The sequence below is a fragment of the Dreissena polymorpha genome, chromosome 13 (genome assembly GCF_020536995.1).
Source record: "Dreissena polymorpha isolate Duluth1 chromosome 13, UMN_Dpol_1.0, whole genome shotgun sequence".
Lineage (NCBI taxonomy): Eukaryota > Metazoa > Mollusca > Bivalvia > Myida > Dreissenidae > Dreissena > Dreissena polymorpha.
In genome coordinates, this window is record NC_068367.1 from 14403716 (window position 1) to 14416367 (window position 12652).

Consider the following 12652-nt stretch of genomic DNA (forward strand, 5'->3'; position numbering starts at 1 on the left):
GTACACGCCAACTTGTGCCCCCCCCCTATCCATCAGAAGAGACACGTCTGGGTAGACGCCCGACTTGTGCCCCCCCCCCCTTTATCCATCAGAACAGACACGTCTGGATGCACGCCTACTTGTGCCCCACTATCTATGAGAACAGACACGGCTCGGTACATGCCAAATTGTGCCTCCCCCCCTATCCATCAGAACAGACTCGACTGGTACACGTCGACTTGGTCCCTCCTATCTATCATAAGAGACACGTCTGGATAGACGCCGACTTGTGCCCCCCCCCCCATCCATCAGAACAGACACGTCTGGATGTACGCCTACTTGTGCCTCTCCCTATCTATCAGAACAGACACGGCTGGGTACATGCCGACTTGTGCCTCCCACCTATCCATCAGAACAGTCTCGACTTGTACACGTCGACTTGTGCCCTCCTATCCATCAGAACAGACATGTCTGGGTACACGCCGACTTGTGTTCTACACTCCTCCTTTATCCATCAGAACAGACATGTCTGGGTACATGCCGACTTGTGCCTTCCCCCCATCCATCAGAACAGACTCGACTGGTACACGTCGACTTGTGCCCTCCTATCCATCAGAACAGACATGTCTGGGTTCACGCCGACTTGTGTGCCCCCTCCCCTCCTCCTCCATCCATCAGAACAGACACGTCTGGGCACACGCCGAGACTCGTGCCCACTCAACCTATCCATCAGAACAGACACGTCTGGGTACACGCCGACTAGTGCCACCTCCCCCCTGCACCAGAAAAGACACGTCTGCTCCCCCCTCCCTATCAATCAGAACAGACAAGTCTGGGTACACGCCGAGTTGTGCCGCCTATCAATCAGAACAGACAAGTCAGGGTACACGCCGACTTGTGCAGCCCTCCCCCCTCCTATCCATCATTACAGACACGTATGGGTACAAGACGACTTGTGCCCCCCCCCCCCCCCCGCCATATCCTTCAGAACAACACAAACGTCTGGGAACAGGCCGCACCTTTTGCGCCTCCCCCATCCATCAGAACAGACACGTCTGGATATACGCCGACTTGTGCCCCCTCCTCAATCCATAAAAAAGACACGTCTGCCCCCCCCCCCCCCCCCCCCCCCCCCCCGTATCCATCAGAACTGACACGTCTGGGTACACGCCGACTTTTGCCACCCTATCCATCAGAACAGACATGTCTGGATTAACGCCGACTTGTGCCCCTCCCTTATCTATCAAATATGACACGTCTGGGAACTCGCCGACTTGTGCCCTCCTATCCATCTGAACAGACACGTCTTGGTACAGGCCCAATTGTGCCCCCCTCCCTAACATCCATCAAAATTGACACGTCTGGGTACACGCCGACTTGTGCCCCCCCTATCCATCAGAACAGACACGTCTTGGTACAGGCCAAATTGTGCCCCCCCCCCCGCAACGGCCATCAAAACAGACACGTCTGGGTACACGCCGACTTAAGCCCCCTCCCCCCCCCCACTATCCATCATAACAGTAATTTCTGCGAACACGCCGACTTGTGCCCCCCCCTCCCCCGCCCGCCTCCATCCATCAGAACAGACATGTCTAAGTACACGCCGACTTGTGCTTCCCCTATCCATCAGAACAGATATGTTTGGGAACTTGTGCCCCCTATCCATCAGAACTGACACGCCTGGGTAACGCCGTCTTGTGCTACTCCCCCATCCATCAAAACAGACACGTCTGGGTACACGCCGACTTGTGCCCCCAACCTCCATCCATCAGAACAGGCACGTCTGGGAACACGCCGACTTGTGCCCCCTCCCCTATCCATCAGAACAAACACGTCTGGGTACACGCCGACCTGTGCACCCCCCTATCCATCAGAACAGACAGTTCTGGGTACACACCGACTTGTGCCCCGCCCCCCTATCCATCAGAACAGACAGTTCTGGGTACAGGCCGACTTGTGCCTCCCCCTTCCATCAGAACAGACACGTCTGGGTACACGCCAACTTGTGCCCCCCCCCCCCTATTCATCAGAACAGACAGTTCTGGGTACACGCCGACTTGTGCCCCTCCACCGTATCCATCAGAACGGAAATGTCTGGGTACACGCCGACTTGTGTCCCCTCTCCTTCCATCAGAACAAACATGTCTGGGTACATGCCGACTTGTCCCCCGCCCATATCCATCAGAATAGACAAGTCTGGGTACTTGTGCCCCCCTCCCTTACCATCAGAACAGACAGGTCTGGGTATACGCCGAGTTGTGCCCCTCCCCCATCCATCAGAAGAGACACGTCTGGGTACACGCCGACTTGTGCCCCCCCCCCTATCCATCAGAACAGACACGTCTGGTTACACGTCGACTTGTGCCCCCTCCCCCAGCTATCAGAACAGACACGTCTGGTTACACGCCGACTTGTGACCCCTCCCCCATCCATCAGAAGAGACGCGTCTGGGTAGACGCCGACTTGTGCCTCTCCCCCCTATCCATCAGAACCGACACGTCTGAATGCATGCCTACTTGTGCCCCCCCCCCCCCCTATCTATCAGAACAGACACGGCTGGGTACATGCCGACTTGTGCCTCCCCCCCCCCCCTATCCATCAGAACAGACTCGACTGGTACACGTGGACTTGTGCCCTCCTATCCATCAGAACAGACATGGCTGGGTACACGCCTACTTGTGTCCCCACCTCCTCCTCTATCCATCAGAACAGACACGTCTGGGCACACGCCGAGACTCGTGCCCCCACCACCTATCCATCAGAACAGACGTGTCTGAGTACACGCCGACTTGTGCCCACCCCCATCCCATCCATCAGAACAGACACGTCTGGGTACACGCCGACTAGTGCCCTCTCCACCATCCACCAGAAAAGACACGTCTGCCCCTTCCCCTATCAATCAGAACAGACAAGTCTGGGTACATTTATATTTCCTATTGTAATTATATATTGCATTACTAGAAGACGAAATATGTAAAGAGATCGCAAAGAGTTTGCTTATCACATGGTGTTTGTACATTAATTATAGAACAGTCTGGTGGTTAAATCTCGATACAAATATATAATAAGCAAACAAATGTTATTCAAAATCTTTTTAAATTAATAATTATTCTGCGGTGATCTTTTCCTTAACTCGTATATTAAAAAAAGAGTAAGTCTGACAAAGTTTTAAAGCGCTACCTAATGCAGAAATAATTTGTCTGTCACAACTTTGCTGTATGGCGCATACAATATTCGCATTTCACATAGCAAAATTATTCTTAATTCCAACGACCTATTTTCATAGCATGAAGTTCTGTGCATGGCTTGTTTAAGTATAACTCATGTTTGTAGATAACCGGGTCTAAGTCTATACGCAGTGTTTATAGTAGCTGGTAGGATACATCATTATGTTTTGACCATACATTACCAAAGGCATATTTCCTGTATGAAGCTTTATGATGATCATCGCACATGCACAGGAAGCCGTTACCTTTTAAAGCTCAACTATGGATTTCCAACACTTTCCTTTAGATAGGAAGTGAGCATTCTACAACTTGTAACATGTCAGATTAATAGTATTTCCATATTAAATCTTAAAAATGCAATAAATCAATGTCTTCAATAAATACAAACGTTTTTTAGGTAATATAGGACGCTCATAGCCATACAGCCCACACTAAATTTACAAGAACATATAAATCACAAACAAATGCCCACAAAATATTTAGCAATATTTACATAAACCTATTTAAGAAGTATATTTATATATTACCTTACGTTTTGCTGTTCGCGTAGTCAAATTCAATACAACTTAATGTTACCTTAAGTGGTGTTGCTTTTGTAGAGAGCCTAAACTGTTAAATCATTCGCAACTAAAGACCAGGGGCCCGTCTTATCAAAGATCGTACGACATTCTCACCTTACGATGCAATTTTCGAAGCGCCATAAATACGTAACCGTCACATTTATAATTACTTTTGTTGAACATTTCCATTCATTTTCAAAGTAGCTGTCAAATATCCTTTATATTTGAAACATACAAATCATTTTCACTTACATTTTAAAATTACAAAATTCAATCGTAAGTTAACATTGTCGTACGATCTTTGATAAAACGGGACCCTGGTGAATGATTACACGCTCGACATGAAAGGTACTTGAAAGTTTATCAAAACCTACATGGGTTCATAGAAGGGACCAATCAAATAAATTGCATGTTTTTGTCGAGTAAGTCAGATGAAAGCATGGTTTTATATGTGCAAAAAGGTGGCCCATTTATATTAGTTTTATACAATTTTTTGCTTCAATTTATCTACAGGTTGAGCTTCCTTCACACACCGGGTATGTCATTTTGTTCTGGGGTTCTATCTTATCTAACACTTTGATTAATTTTATTACGTCGACAATAGGGCAAGGGGCAAACTTGAATTTGTTTTGAATCGGATTATACAATAGATCCAGAGAACTAGATATGCTGCAGACATGGACATTCATCTACAAATGTTTGGGACAAAAACAAATAGTGTTTAAGCCACAGTCATGTACTGCTTACAATAAACCAAGAAACCTTATGTCACTTTAAAGCAGATATTGCAGCCTATGACCTGGAATCGTATTTACCAACCGTTTCTTAAGACACATGCCTTAGTTTACAGATTATTCTGAAAACTGAAAAATTCTATATTTTAATCGTATATTAGCTAGTTTATCAGTTTGATACAATCAAGAGTAAAGTAGTTGTATTAAACATGCAACGCCATGTAACTTGAAACGATCAACCAAAATAATATGTAAAGACGCTTTTTATATTTGTGTCTTCTCATTTTTTCGCCTCCGTCTGATAATTTTAAAGAGTAATAAGTATTCAACAACAAATAGCAAGCATCGCTAGTTGATGTGATATATGATTATGTTCTGTTTAAACTGCATTTACATTTCATCCCAATATTTGCTGCGTTTTCCGAAGATATCGCTGACTGTACGGCTTCGCGTTCTATCCACGATACATATCCATAAAAAGTAGTCTGCATTAAGCGGTCGGCGCTTTAAGTTGTGTTTTATATAACTCGTCGTAAATTAAAGTCTCGTGTTACCATAAATGATCAAGCTGTCTACTCGTTGTCAACAACGTTTTATTCCATTCAAATTCTGTGTTGTGCGTCAAAATGCCGGAATTTCGAATAACGGAAAGTGTTAAAAAACGCGCATTTGAGGATATATATACTGTCCAAAAGGAATTGGGCTGGTAAATAAATCATATTAATTTGCTAAGTGACATCATCTGTACCCGTATTAATTAAACACTGTTTACTAGAAACTACGTCAAATACATTAAATTTTATTTTAAGAATAATATGAAAACAAAATTAGTTAATTGAAACAATTTTGTTAACATGTTGCTGATTTTTTTGGTTATTACTTAGAGGACATTTTCCGTATCAGAAGCATTGCGCGGCCAAGTTCGTTGTTACTCAAATTTTGAACACTAAACAAAACCCTGAGGTCGCTTTGGTCCCGAGTGGGTTTATGGCATGCTATGGTTTAGGGTGGGGAACCCCTGGAAGATAAATTGTTGTAACTTCATAAAACGACACTCATGACATTTAAACCTTGATATTACCTTACAAATGCATTCTGTACTTAAAACATTATAATTTTTTATCAACACCATGCTTTTTAAACACGTGTGAGTGCGCTAACATGTAATTGTCATAAGGGGATTCCGAAAGCATGTCCGTTTACGAAAGACAACTGTGTGAGAACTCTGTTTTTCAAGAATGAGTAAATAAACATAAAGAAAACTACATCAATATTTCAAAATAAGCTGAAGTTATTTAGCCATAAGAAGGTTCCGGACAAGCTTTGGCCTGGGGTGGAAGGCTGTGGGCTAGGACCAATAAAATCCTGAAAGTTAAATTTGTGTAACCTCTAAAACGCCACACCTGACACATAAAGCCTGATATTTACTAACAAATGTATGCTGTACTTTAAAGGTGCACTTCATTGTTATGAAGGTCATGCTCTTTTACTGTATGTGCTTGTGCTTTCGTGTGAATGGTTACTAGATGTTGCGAAAAAAAATCATTTTAACAGAGACAACTGTGCGAGCATTCCGTCGTTCATGTATGTATAAGTCTTCCCATGAAGCAAATGTAAAGAAATGTTTATTTGTTTGAAGCATCGTAAAAGACACCGATGTTCAAATTGTACCGCCCCATATCCATCCGTTTACATAAAATTTGAAAGTTAAGGTCCCTTTCCTGATAATTTCTTCGACTGGACAAAAGAAACAAGCATTATTTTATTGAAGAACATTCTGTTTCATATAATTATTAGGGATTGATTGTTAGCAGAATACTCAATGTTATTTTTAAGTATTGTTCTGTGTTTGTTTATTGCAGCATTTATGTTGCATTGTTTAAACTATTTGGTAGAGTGCAAGAGTTGTCAACTGTAGATGGAGCACGTATTTTATTAACTTTTTTGCCGAATCATGTTAATTGATTTTTTTATTGCTCGTCTTCGATAAAACTCATTTATACGACTCTACATGCGAGTCTAACACGCAATCTGCTCTGTAAGAACACTTAATAAATCTAAGCCAGTAATCAACTGGTGACTATACAAACATGGATTGTATTGTGGGAATACACTCGAAAACGTGTTTAATAGCAACGGTAACAGCCGAATCTCATTGTTTGATTCCATATAGAGCCGGCGTTTATGTTCAAAGGAACCCGCGACGAGTCACAAGGACACCACTTTAATTTACTTTAATTAATCATTTGTTGTTATTATTATTAAAATTATTATTTACATGTACACCATAATAATTTGTTTAATTTAACTGAGTTATAACATCGTGATTCTCATCGAGCGTTTCTTAAAGGGGCCTTTTCACAGATTTTGGCATTTTTTAACTTATTCATTAAATGCTTTATATCGATAAATGTAAACATTGGATCGTAAAAGCTCCAGTAAAAAATCAAGAATAAAATTAAAAAAAGGAAAAGAGCATTGCCCGGACCAGGTTTCGAACCAGTGACCCCTGGAGTCCTGCCGGAGTCCTGAAGTAAAAACGCTTTATCCTACTGAGCTATTCCGCCGTGTACACAAACTGAGCGTATTTTATACTTTATATAAGCAATCTTCGTAGTTTCACAAAATTTAACGACAAAAACAGAACTCTCCAAATTATTCAATCGTTTCGCGTTGAAACGCTTTATAATTTTTAGGTTTTAAAATCGTTAAATGATGCATATAATGGCTATATTAGACCATGGTAAATGTTCAGTATTACTGTTTCCTCACAAATATCATAACTAAAACGAAAATTTGCGAATCTGAAACAACTTTTTTCAATTTTGTCAATTTACCAAAGCGTGAAAAGATCCCTTTAAAGTGATATTTTGGGCTTCGAACAGTATATGCTATGTTTATAGGTGTCTATCGCAACCGTTGTTTATTTCCGGTGTTTTCACTTCATATACACTTATATTTGTTAATGCAGCATCAACATACTAAATCAATTTCCCGGAAAGAAAAAATAATGCATTTGAATATCGAGCGTACTTTTGTTTTGACAACTGACGACAGAAATGATTCGATGTACGATGTGAATCTAAATTTAGTTTTACTGCAGATTCGTTCATACGACACAAAGACACAATTTAGTTTTACGGATCATTTCGGCTTAGAGGACTGGTTAAGTCATGCAAAATATCGAATATAATATATATTTTTATAAACAACAGGTAGCAAGATGAGTTGCAGATAACTGGTCAGTAACCACATTTTAACTAACTTTTTTTGTCCTGTTAATTCTTTTCAGCTCAATTCAACTGTGAAAACTGCCCATAATAGCACTTTAAGTGTCAATGTGGCAATAAGTGACAGGGTAGTTTAACTGCAACGCGGCAATCTTCACGTAGGTCTCGGATCTAGCCGTCTTAAAACAAAATGTGAACATAATTATGCATAATTTATTTAAGTAAAAGTAACACCCGTTCGTCATGTTCGTGAGAGACTCGAGTAATATGATACATTATAATTGCCTGAAATCACAGGCATGTCAAAATAAAATACAGCAATTCAGCCATGACATGATTGCAAATAATAACTCTTCTGAAAATAAAATGTGCTTCTGAGCCATCAGCTAAAGTTGATATAAGTATTAGATAATCATTTTTATAGGTTTTATGTCACACTTATCTAGTTTTAAAATAATTAGCGTTGACAGTTAACATAAGTCATGTTCTTCGATCTATTCCGATATAAAATTGTCAAGACGCACTTTATATCCTTATCTATTTATTTTTTAGGGAGAGAAGTTTGTTGCCAATTTTTATTCATAGACTTATTAAACGTATGCAACTATTCACGGTAGCGGTTGAAAACCATTGATATTTGATATTAAGTGCATGTATGTGTTAAAATGATTTCGGCCTTGATCTGACATTTTACTAATTGAAATGTATCAAGAATATGCATTTGAACACCAAAGTGATACAGTTTCACCAAAGAATCTCCATTAGATTGATTCTGGCGACATGAGTTCATCAATTCATAACGTATATTTATTTATATAAATGTTATTTTTGCATTGAGATTGTGTCTAGCGTTTCGTTTTAAAAGTATTCATTAATTTTTACTAATTTTGCCAATTAATGACAGCAACTCGCCATTCCTATATCGAACCATTTCCAAAGCTCATTTATATGGTCCATTATATAAACCATTTTCAAAGCTCAGTAATATGGTCCATTATATAAACAATTTCCAACGCTAAGTAATATGGTCCATTATATAAACCATTTCCAAAGCTATGTGATATGGTCCATTATATAAACCATTTCCAAAGCTCAGTTATATGGTCCATTATTTAAACCATTTCCAAAGCTAAGTGATATGGTCCATTATATAAACCATTTCCAAAGCTCAGTTATATGGTCCATTATATCAACCATTTCCAAAGCAAAGTGATATGGTCCATTATATAAGCATTTCCAAAGCTCCGTAATATGGTCCATTATATAAACCATTTACAAAGCTAAGTGATATGGTCCTTTATATAAACCATTTTCAAAGCTAAATGATATGATTCATTATATAAACCATTTCCAAAGCTAAGTGATACGGCCCATTATACAAACCATTTCCAAAGCTCAGTGAAACGGTGCATTATATATAACATTTTGAAAGCTAAGTGAAATAGTCCATTAAATAAACCATTTACAAAGCTAAGTGAAATTATCCATTATGTAAACCATTTCCAAAGCTCAGTAATATGGTCCATTTTATAAACAATTTCCAAAGCTAAGTGATATGGAGCATTATATAAACAATTTCCAAAGCTCAGTTATATGGTCCATTATATTAACCATTTCCAAAGCTCAGTTATATGGTCCATTATATTTACCATTTCCAAAGCTCAGTTATATGGTCCATTAAATACACCATTTCCAAAGCTCAGTAATATGGTCCATTATAAAAACCATTTCCAAAGGTGAGTGATATGGCCCATTATATAAACCATTTCCAAAGCTCGGTAATATGGTCCATTATATAAACCATTTCCAAAGCTAAGTAATATGGTCCATAATATAATCCATTTCCAAAGCTAAGTGATATGATTCATTATATGAACAATTTCCAAAGCTAAGTGATAAGGCCCATTATATAAAGCATTTCCAAAGCTAAGTGATACGGTGCATTATATAAAAAACCATTTAAAAAGCTTAGTGAAATAGTCCATTAAATAAACCATTTACAAAGCTAAGTGAAATTGTCCAAAAACCATTTCATAAGCTCAGTTATATGGCCCATTATATAAACCATTTCCAAAGCTCAGCAATATGGTCCATTATATAAAACATTTCCAAAGCTAAGTGATAAGTTCTATTATATAAACCATTTTCAAAGCTCAGTTATATGGTCCATTGAATAAACCATTTCCTAAGCTTAGTTATATGGTTTATTATATAAACCATTTCCAAAGCTAAGTGATATAGTTTATTATATAAACCATTTCCAAATCTCAGTAATATGGTCCATTATATCAACCATTTCCAAAGCTCAGTTATATGGTCTATTATATAAACCATTTCCAAAGCTCAGTAATATGGTCCATTATATAAAACATTTCCAAAGCTAAGTGATATGGTCCATTATATAAACCATTTCCAAAGCTCAGTAATATGGTCCATTATATCAACCATTTCCAAAGCTCAGTTATATGGTCTATTATATAAACCATTTCCAAAGCTCAGTAATATGGTCCATTATATAAAATATTTCGAAAGCTCAGTAATATGGTCCATTATATTAATCATTTACAAAGCTCAGAGATATGGTCCACAATATAAACCATTTCCAAAGCTAACTGATATGATCCATTAAAAACCCATTTCAAAGGCTGAGTGATATGGTCCATTATATAAACCATTTTCAAAGATCAAGCATATGGTCCATTATATAAACCGTTTCCAAAGCTCAGTATTGTGGTCCATTTTTTATCAACCATTTCCAAAGCTCAGTAATGTGGTCCATTATATGAACACATTCAAAAGCTCAGTAACTGTTCCAAAAGCTAACTGATATGGTCCATTAAATAAATCATTTCCAAAGCATAGTGATGAGGTCCATTATATAAACCATTTCCAAAGCTAAGTGATATGGTCCATTAAATAAACCATTTCCGAAGCTCAGTAATATGATCCATTATATAAACCATTTCAAAAGCTGAGTGATATGGTCCATTATATAAACCATTTCCAAAGCTCAGTAATATGGTCCATTATATAAACCATTTCCAAAGCTAAGTGATATATCCATAATATAAACCATTTTCAAAGCTAAGTGATATGATTCATTATATGAACCGTTTCCAAAGCTAAGTGATATGGTTCATTATATAAACCATTTTTAAAGCTAAATGATACGGCCCATTATACAAACCATTTCCAAAGCTAAGTGATACGGTGCATTATATTAACCATTCCCAAAGCTAAGTGAAATAGTCCATTAAAAAACCATTTCCAAAACTAAGTGAAATTGTCCATTATGTTTGCCATTTCCATAGCTCAGTAATGTGGTCCATTATACAAACCATTTCCAAAGCTAATTGATATGGTTCATTATATAAACAATTTCCAAAGCTCAGTTATATGGTCCATTAAATAAACCATTTCCAAAGCTCAGTAATATGGTCCATTATATTAACCATTTCCAAAGCTAAGTGATATGGCCCATTATATAAACCATTTGCAAATCTCAGTAATATTGTCCATTATATAAACCATTTCAAAAGCTAAGTAATATGGTCCATAATATAAACCATTTCCAAAGCTAAGTGATACGGCCCATTATATAAACCATTTCCAAAGCTAAGTGATACGGTGCATTATATAAACTATTTCCAAAGCTTAGTGAAATAGTCCATTCAATAAACCATTTATAAAGCTAAGTGAAATTGTCCATAATATAAACTATTTCCAAAGCTCAGTAATATGGTCCATTATAAAAACCATTTCCATAGCTCAGCAATATGGTCCATTATATAAACCATTTCCAAAGCTCAGTTATATGGTCCATTATATAAACCATTTCAAAAGTTCAGTAATATGGTCCATTATGTAAACCATTTCCAAAGCTAAGTGATATGGTATATAATATTAACCATTTCTAAAGCTAAGTTATATGGTTCATTAAATATACCATTTCCAAAGCTTATTTATATGGTCCATTATATAAACCATTTTTAAAGCTAAGTGATATGGTAAATTAAATATACCATTTCCAAAGCTCAGTAATATGGTCCATGATATAAACCATTTCCAAAGCTAAGTTATATGGTCCATTATATAAACCATTTCCAAAGCTCAGAAATATGGTCCATTACATAAAACATTTCCAAAGCTAAGTGATATGGTGTATAATATAAACCAGTTCTAAAGCTAAGTGATATGATTCATTATATAAACCGTTTCCAAAGCTAAGGGATATGGTTTATTATATAAACCATTTCCAAAGCTAAGTGATACGACCCATTATATAAACCATTTCCAAAGCTAAGTGATACGGTCCATTATATAAACCATTTCCATAGCTAAGTAATACGGTCCATCAAATAAACCATTTACAAACCTAAGTGAAATTGTCCGTTAAATAAACAATTTCCAAAGCTCAGAAATATGGTCCATTATATAAACTATTTCCAAAGCTCAGTAAAATGGTCCACTATATAAACAACTTCCAACGATCAAGTAATATGGTCCATTATATAAACCATTTTCAAAGCTCAGTAATATGGTACATTATATCAACCATTTCCAATGCTCAGTAATATGGTCTATTATATGAACCATTTCCAAAGCTCAGTAATATGGTCCATTATATAAACCATTTCATAAGCTCAGTAATATGGTCCATTATATAAACCATCTACAAAGCTCAGTGATATGGTCCATTATATAAACCATATCCAAAGCTAAGTGATATGGTCCATTAAAACCCCCATTTCAAATGCTAAGTGATATGGTCCATTATATAAACCATTTTCAAAGATCAACAATATGGTCCATTATATAAACCATTTCCAAAGCTCAGTAATATGGTCGATTATATGACCCAATTCAAAAGCTAAGTAATATGGTCCATAATATAAACCATTTCCAAAGCTAAGTGATATGTT

The 12652-nt window shown here is 37.8% G+C and overlaps 1 protein-coding gene across 3 annotated transcripts in view; it reads left to right on the forward strand.

Annotated features, from left to right (window-relative positions):
• The first annotated feature begins 4998 nt into the window (after positions 1-4998).
• Positions 4999-12652, forward strand: part of LOC127855772 (peroxisomal carnitine O-octanoyltransferase-like) — a 53167-nt gene continuing 45513 nt past the window's right edge. For all 3 annotated transcript variants that reach the window (XR_008037728.1, XM_052391575.1, XM_052391574.1), the window contains exon 1: positions 4999-5206. Coding sequence is in view for 2 of the 3 variants with exons in the window: in XM_052391575.1 (XP_052247535.1) it covers positions 5127-5206 (80 nt within the window). In the remaining variant the exon portion in view is untranslated. The remainder of the gene's footprint in view (positions 5207-12652) is intronic.